This window comes from Eschrichtius robustus, chromosome 3, assembly GCF_028021215.1.
Source record: "Eschrichtius robustus isolate mEscRob2 chromosome 3, mEscRob2.pri, whole genome shotgun sequence".
NCBI lineage: Eukaryota > Metazoa > Chordata > Mammalia > Artiodactyla > Eschrichtiidae > Eschrichtius > Eschrichtius robustus.
This window is the reverse complement of record NC_090826.1, coordinates 74,540,875-74,559,379: the sequence shown is the minus strand read 5'-3', so window position 1 is coordinate 74,559,379 and position 18,505 is coordinate 74,540,875. Positions and strand designations below refer to the sequence as shown.

General features: G+C 36.9%; 1 protein-coding gene across 11 annotated transcripts in view; it reads left to right on the top strand.

Moving 5' to 3' along the window:
* SSX2IP (SSX family member 2 interacting protein) overlaps positions 1-18,505 on the top strand; it is a 39,348-nt gene that overhangs the window by 9,085 nt on the left and 11,758 nt on the right. For 7 of the 11 annotated variants that reach the window (XM_068540207.1, XM_068540210.1, XM_068540209.1 and 4 more), the window contains exons 2-8: positions 8,616-8,747; positions 9,340-9,509; positions 9,976-10,188; positions 11,093-11,203; positions 13,119-13,254; positions 15,594-15,669; positions 15,751-15,928. In XM_068540207.1, the coding sequence (XP_068396308.1) occupies positions 8,705-8,747; positions 9,340-9,509; positions 9,976-10,188; positions 11,093-11,203; positions 13,119-13,254; positions 15,594-15,669; positions 15,751-15,928 (927 nt within the window). In that variant the 5' untranslated portion in view covers positions 8,616-8,704. Of the gene's footprint in view, positions 1-8,615; positions 8,748-9,339; positions 9,510-9,975; positions 10,189-11,092; positions 11,204-13,118; positions 13,255-15,593; positions 15,670-15,738; positions 15,929-18,505 lie in introns of all 11 variants that reach the window. The other 4 variants (XM_068540201.1, XM_068540202.1, XM_068540203.1 and 1 more) reach the window with 3 other exon arrangements.

The following is an 18,505-nucleotide window of genomic DNA, read 5'->3' as shown; positions in this document are numbered from 1 at the left end:
TTGTCTGGGGCTCTTTCAGAGCCTTGTGCAGCTTCTCTGAGGTGGCAGTGCCCTGAAAAAATGAGTTTAATTGGAGAGCCAAGACCAGAACAGATGAAAACATGAGCAGTAAGAAGTCACTGTGTAATGAAATGCCGGACGGGGTGGCGTAGGCTCTAAGAACATACTGTCTCACTTCACCAGCTGCTCTCTTGAAGCAGAGAAACACACTTTAGTAGTTGCTTGAGTCACAGAAGGTTGCTAGATTGAGAGCATTCTTTTTTGAAAAGAGTCTTAATAGTTATAAGTCAAAGTCAGCCTCCCTCTTCTTTCTTCCCACTGCGTTTAGATTGTAACTGAGCTGGAGGAAGAGTCCACCTTTGCCAGGCCAGCCAGTACTCTGTGTCTTCACTGTTCGCAGCAGTGGGGGGGAAGCCTCCCTGATGGGCTGGCTCCCCACAGACATGCTCTGACATGGCCGGGGTCAGTGTGAAGGCTGCAGCACCCTTGCCCACTTGTATGTGTGAACACAGGGCGGGGGCGGGCTAGGTGCTAGAAGTGTAATTGATCGATGGGGGGGGGGCATTTATTATTTGTCTTCGCTGATATTTCCACTAAAGGGCAGGGTGCTACTGTCTGGGATGGAGGTGGCAGTGCATCCATACCCGTTGTCTTAGTAACTGTGCCTGAATCCACTGCCTCTAAAAGTTTTACAAAATAATAAATGCCCTAGAACATTCCAGCGGTATAAAGGTGTGCTGTAGGAGAAGTGAAAACCCTGGCCCACCTCTCACTACGCCGAACCGTCCCATTCCCCAGGAATGTCCTTGGGAACAGTTTGTAACCTTTCCACACCTTTCTCCTAAACATATTTAGATAGTTTGATTTAGCAAAAAGTGGTGATCAAACTATTCTTGTTTTTCATAACTTTTTTTTTTCATGCTATACATGCAGGTCTACTTCACTGAGATTGTATCCCTCAGCCCAAAGGGAAACACATGAAATATTTTGCCGCAATTTGTGTCTTCACACTATTTTGTGCAGTCTTTGCCCAGTTGGGAGATACGATCTCATGAGTGGTGGTAGGAGATACTGTTCCTGGGCCTCTCGTCCATGAAGCAGCAACACATGATAGTTAAGAGAATGGACTCTGGAGTGTGGGGTGGGGAACATCCCCTGGCTCTGCCACTTGCCAGCTGCGTGACCTTGGGCAAATTACCTAACCTTTCTGTGCCTCAGTTCCCTTACCTCTGAAAAGGAAATAATGTGATAACACGTAGGGTTGTTGTGAAGGTTGCCTTCATGAAGTACGTAAAGCATTTAGAACAGCACCTGGCACGTGTTTGTTAGATCAGCCCCCTAGGTATTCTGTACTTAGTTTTTCACCCCTTACCCCATTAAATACCCATAACCACCCTACAGAGTAGATAGCATCACCCTGTTTTCCAGGTGAGGAAACCAGCTCGGAGAGGATATGACCAGCTCGGTCAGGATATGACCTGTCTGACCCAGGCCTGGGCGGTTCACATGGTTTGCACTGCGCTCCCCAACTGTAAATCCTCCTCAGAGCCACAAACTCAGCAAGGGGGCAGATGATTAAAGGGATACCAGATTTTCAGTTTCAGCCATTCAGATATATATTAAAATTTAATTTATGAAGAAGAATTTATTTCTGTGGAAAAAAATCTATACTATTTTGCCACTCAGATGAAATCATTTAGATTTTAAATTTGTAAAAAGTAGGTTCTAAGAGGTTGAATTTAGTATTTATCTGTACTGATATGCATAGACGAATAGTTTTGTATTAGATGGCGGAGGTGTTTGTAGTGGAATTGAAAGCTATAGTCTCCTTTGGAACAAAATTATAGTAGAAGGTGGTAATTTTTAAAGTAATCATAATGTATTTGGTTTTTGAGAATAATAACATCTATTAAAGTATGCAGATAACTAAATTCTTAAGTTTTATGACTGAATTTGTAAGGACTAATGTTTAAAGGCTTAGTTTTAACAATTTTATTTTCTTAACCCAACAGTTGGGTAACTCTAACTTTGTGAGATTTTAGCAAAGACTTTAGTTGGTTATTTGTGAAAAATCCTGTGTAATATTTAGAAGTCCAGATGGTATCATGTTACTACCTTCCTGTATAATGAAAAAACTATTATTTTCTGATACTTGATTGAAGTTTGTTTTAGAATTCTGGTTAGGTAGGCAATTGTGCCTTCTCAAGTTTGAACTTCAAGCGAACTTGAAAAGAACGCTTAAAATAGTGTACTGTATGAAGGAAATCTTGTAATCAATACATCACTTAGTTTCTGCCAATCTCTCTTTCCGTGGGTAGAAGTATTAGGAGAGATTTGGGGGATGATGAAGAGTAGTACTTTTCTCTAAAGGACTCGCATCTTGTGCATCTCTTCCATTGCTGTTTCATTTATCCACTTTTGCTTGCTGGAATGAATATGCTAATTTATCATCAGTTATTTACTTGGGTATTTGTTGATTATTCTGTCTATTAAGATGGGTGACGGGTATAGAAATGGAGAATGTGACTGAAGAGTCTAACTAGGAAAGATGAAATAAACTAGGAGGACCTAGAGAATAGAGTTTAATGGCCTGTGTGGAGGGGATGATGGTGGGTGAGCTGTGCTTTGAAGAAGAGTTCGTTTAGGGGCAGGTGAAAGAAGAAAGCACATGTGGAGCACACAGGCTGGAGTGAGTGTGCCGTATGTGGGACTCAGTTCATTTTATAAACATCTGCTGAGCACCTGCTGTGTTTCAGGAACTGTTGAACACAAAGATGAATACGTTCCCCACCCTGTCGAAGTTCATAAACTAGTTTGGGAGACATCCAGCTATAATAATATGGAGTGATTTGTTGTAATACTACATGACATCATTGTCATATACCTGATGAGTTGCTTTTGTAGTGCATGGTATCACTTTAGTTATGTTTCAGCAAGAAACATGTAATTATGGAAGGGACTCAGAAATGTAATATATATATGTATATATATATAAAAACTTATGTTATCTATTGCTGCATAACAAATTACTCCAGAGTTTAGCAGCTTAAAACAACTGGCCTTTATCTCTCAATTTCTGTCCATTGGGAATCTGGGTGCCACTTAGCTGGGTGCCTGTGGCTCAGGGTCTCTCACTAGGCTGCCTGTAGGTGTTGACCAAGACTGCAGGCATCTCAGGGCTTGACTGGGGAGGATCTACTTCCAGACTCACTCGCCTGGCTTCTGGCCGGCCTCAGGTCCTCACTGGCTGTTGGCTGGAGACATTGGTTCCTTGCCACATCAGCCTTTCATGGGGCTGCTCACAACATGACAGCTCTGACAGCTTGCTTTCCCTGGAAGGAGGGATCTAAGATACAGCGAGTGAGAAATGACCCCAAATGCAAGGCATGCCCTTTTTATAACCTAATTTGGAAGTGAAATCCAGTCCCTTCTGCTTTATTCTGTTTGTTAGAAGCTGGTCACGAAATGCAGCCCACACTCAAAGAGCAGAATAACCTAAAGGTGCGTACAGGAATAAGTGGGGGCCATCCTAAAGGCTGCTTGCCCCAAAATTCTATAAGCGGTTAATATATATTGAGCAACCCTGAGTCTTTGGGGTAGAAGGAAGAAGAAGAACCAGGCAAGGAACTTTTCTGTTGGAAAAAAACATATATAATTAACCTGAATCACAAATGTTCTTGCTAAAGATCCGTAAACTTAGTTTTGATGTTGTCTTAATATTTATTCTAGGAATAAATGGTAAAGTGAGTTAATTCCACCCTCATTAAACTTCCTGTGGAAGTGATCTCATTTCTGGGAGTTGTTTTTATGCCTTTTTAAAGCAAAGTATTCATAAATGAGAAAAAAAACTATTGTTTGTGGCATAGCAGAGAAGTTTACAAGTGTACCTCAATTTAAGTAGTAGGTAAGGTCCTTTAAGAATTGCGTGTTCTGAGTGGAATCATTTAGAATGAATTATAGGAACTCAGTCTTTTAAAGAACCTTGTTGGAAATCTTTTATTATATTCTACTTTTAACATAGATAGATTAATTGATTGTGTGTACGGTGTTGAAAGGTTGAATGGTAGAGAGAAAAGAAGCACGGTTTTGAAGACTGAGATTTGTGTCCAGGCTTCACAACCAATTAGAAGTGTGACCTCAGGCAATCCTGTTGACTTCCCTGAGCTCAGGTTTCCTGTCTGTAATATAGATAAATACATATGAAAGAAAATACTTTGACATGAAGAGTGATAGATTTTTTTTTTTTTTTGAAACTTACTAAAATCTTCATTTTCTTTCAGAAACAGTATAATTATGTTCAGACGTCACACTGCTTCCCAATTTTCTGTCAGGATCCTAACCTAGAAAATGCTACTCGGTAATTCTTAAGTTCAGCATAATCATTTTACTCAGAAAAGACGAGAGTACCCTTGCTTATTTTACACTCAAGTATGTGACGTTGTACTTGGGGCCTATAGCAACATAGAGGCATGCCAAAGTAGTTCTTCAGAAATAGTAAGATAACATTTTTACTGAAGTAATTGCAATTTTACTGAAATTAGTACGATTTTCTGTTATGAAGATTTACTGGAATGTACTGGAGAGAAATACTTGGAACAGGGAAGTTTATTATATACTTATATATGTGTTATCCACTAGGAGGGAACAAAACTATGTCTTTCTGATGTGTCGAATAGGAGATAAAATTCTTACTTATGGATTACTTTGTAGATTTTTTTTCTTTAATTTATTTCAAGATTGTTCGCCTTCAATCTTGGAGGAATGAAATGACTTTTACAAGTTGTTTAAATTCTTTAATCTTCAGGTTTTGCTCATAAAGTTCACTCATGATTTTGGGAATTTGGGCAGCTACTCTGATTAATGGTATATAGAGAGAACTGGGGATTACAGATTACTTGAACCAAAGCACAATTAACTGTTAACTGTTTTCCTTTCTTCTGTGATGAACCTATAGTAACAGTGCTAGCATAACCAACCTTGTTTTTTACATGACTTGTCATGGATAATCATGTCCACTATATAATGGTTTGCTATGACATGATTAATATGTAATAATAATAATTTTTATATAAAATATGGAACTTAATTCTGTGTTCCAGCACCAAGCTTTAATGGAGTCCTCCATGGCTGCTTTTAAAGCTTTCAAGTTGAAAGGGACTTGTGATGGTATTAGATTTATGCAAAGCAGAGATACCTCTGTTATCTTTCTTATTTTGCTTTTGAAATTAATATTGACTTATTTTAATATAACATAATAATAGTTTGTAACCTTCATCAATGAAATTTTAGCTATGATTGAGCTAGAATAGAATACTTTGCTTAAATTAGTCTCTTGGTTTTGGGATGCATATTGATGAGTCTTAAGTCTCTGTTCTTGGAAAGACTGGTTGGGTAACTTTTCTTTTATTACAAGCCTCATTGTGTGTAATTTGGTGCCTCACTGAACAGAAGAGGATACACAGAAACTTTTTAAATGGTGTGAAATCATATACTCTTCCTAAGTTTTGTTTCATAGCACTTCAGAATGGAGTTTTGGTTTTCACTTTGAACATTTAACTAGTCCTGAATATTTTGCAAGGTTTTTTTGTTTTTGTTTTTTACAGGACAGGGAACAACTTACTGGTGAAACCTGTAGACGCTGGAGAACTAAATTCACAGACTAAGAGTAACTGACTTAAATTACAGTTTTAAAGTATGGATATGTAGTAGACACATATTGGTGTTTAATAATCTTTTTGTATGAGGAGAAAAGGCACTTAGGCACACTGTTGTATTTTCTAGTGATGTCTGTCTCAGGTCTTCTAAGGATTTATGTTCAACCCTTATTAAGAGCAACAGTGCATTTTGTTACAGGTTTTAGAATCCTGTCATTTATACCAAACAGTCAGATCTGTGTCTAGGTGATGACGATAACAACTGATATTAATTACATGTGTCCCATATGCCGGGCAGTGTGCTAAATACTTCACGTGCATTAGCTCACTTAATCCTTAGGGGATAATGGCAATTTACCAGTGAGGAAACTAGAGCTTAGAGAGGTTAAGTAACTCACCCAAAGCAGAGCCGGGTTAGAATAGTTGGATTTATTGTCCCTTGGGTCCTGTTTTGCTTATAGCTAATATCTCTGAAAACCAAAAGTAAGATCATTTGTCTTTCTGAATGCAGATTCAACCTTCATCCTGCTCTTCCTGTTGCTGAAGGTTCCCATTTAAGGTCACTGGGAAGTGCCAAAGAGTTCAAGGTGCTCTTCTCAAGGCACATGAGTAGCAAAATAGCAAAAGATCAGTGCCAAACTAGATAACCTTCTGTGTGTATGTGTGTGTGACATCATAATGTATTATATGACACATAAAGTCATTTGCACGAATATATATTTTATGTTGCTATGTTATCTAGGAATCATTTGTCATCTCTCTTTTGTCCTTGTTTCAATCCATCTGCAAGTCCTGAAGATTCTCTCTCCAGGACACATCCCTAATTTATCCACGTGTCTCTGCTTCCACTGTCGGAGACGTAGTGCAACACTGGTCTTCTTGCCCGAACTGTTGCAGTAGCCTGATTTCGTCAGCGCCCGCTATTGCCCACCTGTAATCTCACAGGGTAGATAGAGTGGCCATAATTTTTTTTAAAGCCTAAAAAGAGATCCTGTTGCTTTCCTGCCTAAACTGCTTTAAGAGCTTTTCATTGCAATTTAGAGAAAATCCAGCTTTATACATCTATTCTTGCTTACTGTGCTTCAGGCGTACTGGCCACTTGTATATTTTTAATATGTACCAAGTTCTTTCCATTTTGGGTTTTTGTACATGCTGTTTCCTCCACCTGGACTCCTCTGGTCATTGACCATCTTGTAGTTGATTCCGTATCATTTAGGTCTCAGTTCAAATATCAGCATCTCAACGCAGCCTTCCTTGACGGATCTAGATACCACCCCCCCACCCTAATACTCTCATTACGGTGTTTTATTTTCTTTATTCTCATCACTCTGAGTGTGATGTTACTGTAATTTATTGCTTACTTCTTACCTGTTTCTTCCCTACCTGAATGTGGACTTCTTGAGAGCAGGGCTTCTCCTATGCCTAGAAAAGCATGCCTGGCACATAGTAGCACAATTAAAATTTTATTGAATGAATGAAAAATTTCATGTCACTTTAACATTATATTGTGACTATTTCCCCACAGTCTTAAATATTGAGAAGAGAGGTGGTAAACTCTTGATCTACAGTCCAGATCTGGCCTAAAGACACATTTTATTTGGCTTATTAAACAGTAGTGGTGTTTGAGGTGTAACTGCCGTTCAGTCAGGTGCGCAGGTCCTAAGTGTACAGCTTCATGAATTGTCCTGTTGTGTGTGCCGAAGTAGCCACCTCTCAGATCAAAGCATAGGTGGAGCTCTGATCTCCCCCTTCCAGCTGCTCCCCCTTCCACTGGGTAACTTGCGTAGTTACTCTTTTTAATTAGCTTCTAATATTTAAAAATTGGGAGATTTCACATAGAAATCCAGAATTTCAACATTTCTTAAAAAATGGAAAGATGTATCAGCACAGGAATTGCTTTCTCTTTTGGCCACAATTTATTGTGGCTGGGAAACAGCTGTCCAAAGTGTTGACATGTGTCCTCCAGTTTGCCTGCAGTCTTCACCTCTCCTCTTCCTCTCCCTGACCTTGAAATCAATTTCCAGTTGCTGTTTATAATTTCATTTGAATTTTTTTTATGGTGGAGAAATAGTTACTACTTCCATTATCTCTGTAAAAAAGCAGAGGCATCAGTGATAGACTAAAACGGTTACGTGTTTCTTAGTCTACTTTATTCATGTGCATTTCTTGCCTTTTGTGTATCTGTTAGTCACCCTAATTCTACATGGCCGTGTTTAAAGGTTACACGGTATTCCAGCGTATAAATGTATTATTTATGTAACCAGTCTCCTACTGTAGAACGTATATGTTATTTCTGGGGTTTTTTTTTTTTTGGTATTGTAAAGAACAATATGTAGGTGAATCTTTGTGAAAATTGTTATTTTATTAGGATAAAATTTTAAAAGTGGAATTTCTGGATCAAAATATATTTTCATTATTAAGACTTTTGATACATATTGCCAGATTGCTTGGTAGTAGTATAAATTGATCTAAATTTTCTGGAGAGCAGTGTATGGGATTATTCATTTCACTACGTCTATGCCAACACTAGGAATTGTAATTAAAAGTTTTGTTAGTATAGTTAGTAAAAACAACAAAAAATGGGAATGCTGGCCAAGAAATTTTTCATCTTTTCATCTGTGTAAGTAGAAATTGTACTTTAAAGGGTATAGTTTGGAAATATTTGTTACTTAGTACAATTCTGTACCTTATATTGTGAGTCAGATCATGTACCGTGTACTTTGTGTATGAAGTAATGTGAATACCTTAGTATAACTCGAGAAGCCATTTACCTTGATTCTTGCACACACACACACAATTATTATTATTAAGCTGTACCATGTTCTGTATGAGAGTACAGGAGAGTAAATAATGCAGAATCCATCTGTTTTGAAGTACATACAACTAATTCTTACACATTGGCTTTATATTTGCTTTCATAGTTTTAATTGTATGCTGTTATTCTGTGATTTGTTTTCTAAGGAGATGCCTACATAGAAGAGTGACAGCAGCTGGGCTGAAAGTTTCACTGCTGAACTGGTTCCTCAGGTATCCTGGCTCTGGCGATTGCTATGGGAGATTGGATGACTGTTACAGATCCAGGTCTGTCTTCAGGTAACTGAGTTTAGAATAGTTGTAAGCTAAAGCAGTAATTATAAAGGTTAATTTTCAATGGCACTGTAATTACCAAAAATATTGAAGATGTAACTACAGAGAGACATAAATAGTTGTAAAATATATAATTTTAATCTTCAGTAAAATTATCAGGGAGAGCTAAGTATTGTGCCTAATCAGTGGGGTTAAGTGCTTTGGCTGAATAGTTGATTACTTGACGAGGAGACTTTTCTGCATTTGAAATAAATTCATTGGCTACTTCAGTACATTTCTCTGGTTTATTCCTTTAATCACATAAACTTTGAGTGCATAGACAAGTGGGTTTTATCTGTTAGTTTTATAAATCTAAAGTATTGTAAATTAAGATAGTATATTGTAGCTTAACATGCCTTTTCTAAGAGCACCACTTTATTAGTTGTATCTTTTTGGAAAAAATTATATAGTTTTCATACAAAAATCAGCTTTGTCCTAATTTGAAAAAACTTAAAAATATTTCTATAATTCAAAATCTTTGGTAATGGAGATTATGTTGTTAGCTTTGCATGCATTTTTACAAATTATTTGCATAAATGCCTTTTACTGATTCTTTCAGAAAGCAAATACATCTCTCAATATACCTCAGAAACAAAGATGTCTCCATCAAGTTTATACTCACAGCAAGTGCTATGCTCTTCAATACCTTTATCAAAAAATGTGCACAGTTTTTTTAGTGCCTTCTGCACAGAAGAGAATATTGAACAGAGTATTTCATATCTTGATCAGGTAACATGTTTTGTTTTTGTAAGAAGCAATAAATAACATAAATCATGTTATATAATAGAACATATCAAAGGTATGAGAAAAACTTGTCAAGCACAAGTATGTTACATATTGGCCCGGGACTTATATTAGATTTGCAGAGAACCTTGGTGACCGTCTAGTCTAGATACACGAGGTAAACGTTTTTGTCTGGAGCAGGTTGGATCCCCCATCACCCCAGGGGCTCCTCCACGGGGAGTCTTACCCTTATTTTACTGATGCAGAAACCTAAGTGCCTTCTCCAGATCACAGGTGATTGTAGAGCAGAGGCTAAAAGAGCCCAGTTCTCTTAATTCTTTGTCCTTTGGCATAGGTGCTACTTTCTTAACTATCTCAGGATAGTTTTCTTTCTCAGAAAAGATTTCTGTCTTTTGTTTATTTATTAAGTTGTCCGGTAACCAACTTTTAGGAAAACATTTTCTCCTACTAGGAATTGACTACTTTCGGTTTTCCTTCATTATATGAAGAATCCAAAGGTAAAGAGACAAAGAGAGAATTAAATATAGTTGCTGTTTTAAATTGTATGAATGAGCTACTTGTACTTCAGCGGAAGAACCTTCTAGCTCAGGAAAATGTGGAAACACAGAATCTGAAACTGGGAAGCGATATGGACCATCTGCAGAACTGCTATGCAAAACTTAAGGTAGAAATTACATCTCAATCTGTATTTCAATGCCATTGTTATGTAGTTTGAAACTATAAATTTTCATTGGATTTATTTAGCAAACAAATTTTAGGGTTTTTAAGTTTTAGGATTTTTTTAAACTGGAAAGTAGAACTGAATGTAATTTGTACAGATCAGTTGTGCTGCTTCCTAATACTATCTATATCGAAGGTGATGATTTTATGAACTGTTTAGTGTCTTGCTGAAACTGTAGAAAGTTAGATTAGGAAATACTTATATCTGAGGAAAATAAAATAAGGATTCTCCCACCCTATCCAGTCTTGCTTAATAAAGTAGATGCTTAACTTAAAATAGTCTTACTGTGAGAGATTGCATCAGTAAATTTCAAGAATATTCTTGAGGGCATCTATGCCCTCTAGGAAGAATCTTGAGAGAGTTTACTGCTTACGAGGCAGAACTGGTGTCATGCTGTAGTCCCACCCTTTTTGACCTGAAGTGTTCTACTTTGCTTGGTCACCTGTCTTCTTCATACTTAGCTCCAAATCATTTTTGGCTCTTTCTCAGAGTGTGCTGTAGAAGTGTTAAAAAGTATTGAAAAGAAATTATGAAAATGTTCAGTGGCAACATCACTGGAATAGGTGAAGAGTCTTTCAAGGGATCCACTTTGAAGGTCTTTTGTATATACATTAAAAATTGGTATTTAAATTAAATAAAATTTGATATTCAAATTTAGGTAAATTTTGTAACACTATAGTATCAAGCTTTATAGTAATTGTTTTAAATAAACATTTTGTGTGCTGCTAAACTTCAATTTTAGGTAACAAACCCTAGTTTATGTAACTTGTTTTTACTAATCTTTTAAGGATTCAGTTGCTCTGAATCCTATGTTAATTTTAGTCAAAATTGCATATGAATGTTTTAGGAACAACTGGAAACCTCCAGGAGAGAAATGATTGGTCTTCAGGAAAGAGACAGACAGTTACAATGCAAGAACAGGAATTTGCATCAGCTACTGAAAAATGAGAAAGATGAGGTGAGTTGTCAGTTATTGCAGATAAAGTTTAAGTGAATGTTTTTGGGTTTTTTTTTTTTTTTGGAATTTGAGGTGACCATAATGGTCACTTGACTTTAAAACAAGAAAGAGCCATTTGTTCACCCTGTGTCACATTGGTCTGGAGGAACTGTGTGTATAGTGTTGTATCGCATTTAACTGAGTGGCCAGGAGCCCTCCCCACCACCCTCTCCCCCAAGTGCATCCATTTGCCCTAGTAGGTTAGTCCAGAGCTCGTGACATCCCAGTGTCCTATACCATCTGTCGTGGACTCACATGCACTGTTACCTTTTTGTCAGACACAAGGGCGCTTTAAATGCAGATCTTTTATTCTCTGCTATACCTTTACTTATATCTGGAATGCCTCTTCTTTTTTTTTTTTTTTTTAATTTTATTTATTTATTTATGGCTGTGCTGGGTCTTTGTTTCTGTGCGAGGGCTTTCTCCAGTTGTGGCAAGCGGGGGCCACTCTTCATCGCGGTGCGCGGGCCTCTCAATATCACGGCCTCCCCTGTTACAGAGCACAGGCTCCAGACGCGCAAGCTCAGCAATTGTGGCTCACAGGCCCAGCCGCTCCGCGGCATGTGGGATCCTCCCAGACCAGGGCTTGAACCCGTGTCCCCTGCATTGGCAGGCAGACTCCCAACCACTGCGCCACCAGGGAAGCCCCTGGAATGCCTCTTCTTGCACTGTCTTAAATGTCAACATTGTTCATCCAGTCAGGCAATTACTTGACTAAATGGACACTCAAGTTACTGTTTAAAAAAAGCAATTCAGATTAAAAATCTCATTTTTAGGCTGAAGACATCATAATTCTAATCTCATTTTTGCTTTAGTGATGACTTAGTATTTGGACCTATAGAGTTAATGCATTTGAAATTATCTTTCAGTTTATGTAAGAAGAAATCATTATGTTTTTATTGCTCTGCAGTTTGATGTCTGATCATGTGATAACTATAAAACCATAACATTTTCAGTGTTGTATATGTTGCTTTCACTATAATTAAAGACTTTAAGGGAGCGTATTTCTTTAAGGACCTTGTAGTGATTTAGACAGATTTGTTTTACCATATTTGATTATTTAGTAGTATATTTAGTAAGTGGGTAAGAAGTATCTTAACTAAACCACAAGGTTACTTATACTTTTCCTTGAGTTATTTCACAGAAAATTTTGACTTAATCCGTTGATTATACTTGAAATGGTTTGACTATAATTCTTCCTCAGTGAGGATTAAGTTGAACATGATCATCTCTAGCAGAGATAAAGAATGTCAGTATAGAACTTACTTCCTTTCCAGGGCTGCCTGAGAAGTCTTAGTAGATATAAACATTGACCAGTAGTGCTTGGCATATAATATGTACTCAGCAAATGTCTGGACTCTCTGCTGTTTGTCTCACTCTAATTTGAGAACTGTTTTTGATCAGAGAAAAATGAACCTGTTTATCCTACTGCCACGTGTCATGACTTATTGGCCTTGTCACAGATTGATAAAGGATAAAGTGATTCAAGTCATAAGTAAAAGGAAGTCATTACAAATGATCAGATGAAATCTACTTGCTTCAAATGAAGCTTTAATCACATTAATACTTCCATAAGAGTTTGTGGTTTCTAAATGATCAGAATCTGTATGTAGGGTGAAAGGTGTAGACAATAATTTAGAGAGTTAGCAGCTCTGGAAATTTCATAATTAAAACATAAAAACTTTATGTGCTTCATTTAATGATATTTTAAAGAGTGATTTCCAGTGGTTACAGAGAAGGAGGAATAATCCTAGAATTCTTGAACTATTATATGAGGAGCTGAATTCTAGGACTTCTTCTCTCTATTGAATTTGTAAATTTTAACTGGGTTTACCAGTCCTAAAGAGACTCACTTAATAGAAAATGCTTTTTTTAGGTGCAGAAATTACAAAATATTATTGCAAGTCGAGCTACTCAATATAATCATGATATGAAGAGAAAAGAGCGTGAATATAATAAACTAAAGGAACGTCTACATCAACTTGTTATGAACAAGAAGGATAAAAAAATAGGTAAGGAGCAGCTGGCTAAGATAAAGCAAAGGGAATAAATAAGCTAGTATTACACTAAGAAATAAATGTAGAGGGACTGAGCTCAATAATTCATGAAGTGTCCTTTTCATGCTTTATACAGTTGATTTTAGATGGTATATATCCATGTAAACTAGAAATTGAGACAACTGGTTAGTTGAAAAATAGTAATTTTGCTTTGCTCCATTAGTTGCATATAAGAATTGCATACATATGTTTTTAACATGACAGATGTAGGATTAATCCACAGAGAAAAGCTAAGCCAGAGGACACTCTAACCTTTCATAGCAAAGAACTGATTATATTAAAAATCAGGATCAGTTTCTGAGTACCAAAAGTGTGATTTTTGAGTTAACTTCATAAAATGGTTCATCAGGCCCAGTCATTCATGTCAGTTTGAGTTCTTTTAAATTAGTTTAGCTGTGCATTTTTGAAGTACAGTTGACTGTGAAAGTTTTGTTTGTGAAAGTATACTTTTTTCTATTATTCTTTTGAAACTTAATTTACAACTTATTTCATTCAAGTTTGTGCATAATTTCAAGTAAATAGTGTAGATTAAAAAGTAGAACTACACTACTCAGCCATAGAAAAGAACGAAATAATGCCATTTGCAGCAACATGAATCCAACTAGAGATTATCATACTAAGTGAAGTAAGTCAGAAGGAGAAAGACAAACACCATATGATATCACTTATATGTGGAATCTGAAATATGGTGCAAATGAACCTATCTACAAAACAGAAACAGACTCACAGACATAGAGAACAGACTTATGGTTGCCACAGGGGAGGGGAGGAAGGAAGAGGGGTGGACTGGGAGTTTGGGGTTAGTAGATGCAAACTATTACATACAAAATGGATTAACAACAAGGTCCTACTGTATAGCACAGGGAACTATATTCAATATCCTGGGATAAACCATAGTGGGAAAGAATATAAAAAAAGAATGTATATATGTGTAATAACTGAGTCATTTAGCTGTACAGTGGAATCTAGCACAACACTGTAAATTAACTGCAATTCAATAAAAAAAAAAATAGAACTACACACACACAAAAGTAGAGCTACACAGATAAAGTTTTGCTGGCCTGCCAAGATTCAGGGAACAGGAAATATGTGCATTGATTTATTGAAGAGTGGTTTCCCAGTGGGCTATAGGCTGTCATCTAACCTACATTATACATTATTCTGAACTTGGACTTGCATACAACAGCTGATGAGCAGATGTTTCAAGCTGTCACATGGTGGGCTAAGCCTGTTTCCAGCAAGCAGTTCAGTGTTCACTGTGTCACTGTCATTCTGTACGGCAGCGCTGTTGCAGTTATTTGAACATTTTATTTTAAAATTATTGAAAAATTTGTGATAATTAGCAGTTAAGACAAGGTTAGACATCTAAGTATTCTGAGATTATAAATCTTAAACTTGGACACTTACTGGTTTTTAAGATTGGTTAACCTTGTGTTCATTCATAAAGGGAATAGCAAAATTAAAGAGCAGGATGAAAGGCTAGAAGTATAAAATGCAACACTTTGTTAGAGAAGTTTATTAAATATTTAACCCTATAGCAGAGCCCTCATATTATGGTCGTCTGGCTCTTTTCCTGGTCCAGACCCAAGTGGAAGTGACAGTTCTGTAATGATTTTTATCAGCTCTAAAATTATAATAACTTATTCTCATCTTTTTTCCTTCTTATGCCAACTGCTTTCATCTCTACGTGGGGCAGAAGAGACATTAATACTGTCAGGAGCCTTGTCTCTTTTGATGATGACGATGGTCATGGTCATGATACAGGGCATGGCAGACTTTTTCTGTAGTGATCCAAATAGTAAATATTTTGAGGTTTGTGGGTTCTGTGGTCTTTTGTCACTCTGCCACTGTAGTGCAAAAGTAGCTATAGAAAAGAGATGAACAAATGGTGTGGCTATGTTCTAAAAAAACTTTATTTACAAAATCAGGCAGCTGCCCACAGGCCATAGTTTGCCAACCCCGATGATAAAATTAATAATGATAATTAAATGAACACTTATTAAGTGCTTACTGTGTTAAGTACTTTAACATTTCTTTCACTCTTCACAACTCTTTGATAGATACTTTCATTATTCCCGATTGATGAAGAAACAGGCTTAGCAGTTAAGTAACTTGCCAAGATCTCAGGCTTATGAGTGATGGAACTGGAGCTTAAAATCTGGGCTGTTTGATCCTAAATCCTAATTTGTGTACCAGGTTGACTTACGTCCCTAATGCATATAGACCGTTAGGGTTTTAAACACTTAAAAATGTATGGTAAGAATTGGTTTTGTTCTGTGTGTTCATGTTTGTAGCTATGGAAGTTTTAAATTACGTGGGGAGAGCTGATGGAAAAAGAGGCTCCTGGAGGACGGGTAAAACTGAAGCCAGGTAAGGCACGAATGAAACTGACACGTTTAATCAGACTTCCCTTTCTATACTGCATTTTCATACTGACAGTTTCTTTCTCAGGAACGAAGATGAAATGTATAAAATTCTCTTGAATGATTATGAATATCGTCAGAAACAAATCCTAATGGAAAATGCTGAACTTAAGAAGGTTCTTCAGCAAATGAAAAAGGAAATGATTTCTCTTCTTTCTCCCCAAAAGCAGAAACCTAGAGAAAGAGCAGATGATAGTACAGGAACTGTAAGTGGCTCTTTCCTCTCTAATACAGTCTTCAGATCGCTGATTAGAACAATTAAAACAGTAGATAGGTATTCTCAATGGGGACACTGTTGATATCTTGTGCAGGACACTCACTGCTGTGCTACCCCCAGTCACTCTGACAACCAAAAAAATGTCCCTGTAAGTTTCCAGACATGCCCTAGGAAATGATGGAGGTGATTTTCTGGGGACTTAATCTGTGCCAAGCACCATGAAAAGCACTTTATAAGCATCGTCTCATTTTAGTCTTATAATAATTGATGCTTTGGGTACTATGATTATCCCTATTTTATAGGTGAGGAAATTGAGGCACAAAAGCTATCTCAGTATCACGCATGACAGAACTAGGATTTGAATCCAAGTCTGTCTCACTCCAGAGCTCATGCTTTTAACCACTGTGCCAAACATCCTTTAAGTAGCTTAAATGTTGAGTAACTTTAGCAGGCTCTACTTTTCAGAGAGTGAAACTTTTATTAACTTTGGGAACCAAAGAATCACTTAGTCCATAAATTTATTGAATGTTCATTATGTGTTCTAGTCCCTGGAGAGAAAAAGCTGAGAAGATTTTGACTGTTTCCTTTGCCTTAGTTCAGGCTGCTAAAGCAAAGTACCATAGACTGGTTGGCTTATAAACAAACAAACATTTATTTCTCGCAATTCTGGAGGCTGGAAATCTAAAATCAGGATGCCAGCAGGGTTGGTGTCTGTGAGGGTCCTTTTCCTGGTTGGATTGCTGACTTCTTTCATCCTCACATGGTGGGAAAAAGTGAGAGAGCTCACTGGGGCCCCATTTATGAGGGCTCCACCCTCATGACCTAATCACTTCCCTAAGATCACCCACCTCCGAATGCCATCACATTGGAGGTTAGGATTTCAACATAAGAATTTAGAGAGAACACAAACATTCAGACCATTGCATCCCACAAGAGCCTTTTTTGAGAGAGACAGGCATATAGAGAAGTAATTATTATACACATTAACAGCTGTAATAGGGTGGTACAGTGTGTAAAATAAAACAATTATGGCAATCAAGAAAGACATCACAGAGGAAGTCACGTTTGAATTGGCCCTTAGTAGGTGTTTTTTGAGGTAGAAAGCCTGGGGAAATCATTTGATGAGGGCATAACATGTAGAGGTCAGAAAAAAAAGTCACATAATGGTGAAAAGGTTTTTAAACTTAGTTCTTTACATATAAATTTAAATTCTGTATTCAAGCAAGTTCACATTAGTAACTAAAATCTGAAAATAACAATGTTGATGAAAAGTAGTAATTACCAGTAAGTCACCAAACATGTTTTATTAACCTATATTTGAGGATTATTTTGTGGTTTCACAAATCAGTCCAACTGATAAGCTCATCTCTTGCCTTTTTTTTTCTTCTTTAAAAAAAGAACCTGAATGTTCTTTTTAGACTCTCCAATTTGGAGTCTGCTTGACATCTTATATTCAGTTAACTAACCTTTTCTCTCAAAGTCTATCACTTTGGGTCAGTTCTTAACACTCACTAATACCTTGCCAGAGTTAGCATAGTTTCTGTAACTTCAGTTTTGGACCCAGCCTTTACTAATGTCTCATTACCAGCTTTTAGTCAGCAAAAGTAGGTAGTAAATCAAGGAGATCTTTTTCAGATGATAGTATCCTGTATAATTTCTCATAATTCAGATGTTGAAGTTTGGAGAAACAATAATATCTTAAGTGTATTTCCTGTTTTTTAAAAGATCCTTTTTTTCTCGATACGTTTTCTCTTAAAATTTAAGTAATTCACCCATTCCTTACTTGTAAGGAAAGATTTTGGCCCATTATAGCAAGAAGAGTAAGACATAACCTTGGAATGCCTAGGTAGCATCCAAATTTTCATTTATTATTTTGCTTAATTGTAGCCAAAATACATACCCAAAATTCAAGTTAAATGAATTTTTAATTTTTTTGTGGTTTTAGAGTTTCACTCAATCTGGCAATTGTTAATGTGCAGCAGTTAATTTTAATAATGAATTTGTAGTATTCTGGTATGCCTTGAAATGTATAGCAGAGAAGGTGTATAGCAGAGAATTCTCCTTGGAAGAATTACTGTCAGGTAGCTCCAGAGTGTTGATTGGCAAGAACCAGAGTCACAATGAGCCACACCCTGGGTTTTCCCTACCTACGCCCCCTGGGAGACCTAGACCTCTACCAACCCATTGCTGACCTCAGACTATTGATACAGTTCTTCAGACTCAGTCACTCCCTCACTCCTGCTGCATCTATCAGTACGTGTGGGGACAGTCTAATCAGCCCTTCTTTCTTTTCATCGTCTCTTTTCTTCTTTTTTTTTCCCCCAGCAAGATATATTGTTCAAATTAGTTAAGTATGTGTATCTACTATCCTGGATGTTAATAACAAATTAGGACCATTTTATGTAGATGCAGGTTATTATGACATGTATACATTTAGTATTGCTTCCCTATGTTCTTTATCCTGCTTTGACTTTATTTGATCATATCAGTAAAGGTTGCTACATTTTCCTGTGATTTAATGTCTTGGTAGAATACAGAGAAAAATATCTCCAGTTTTATAAAAAAA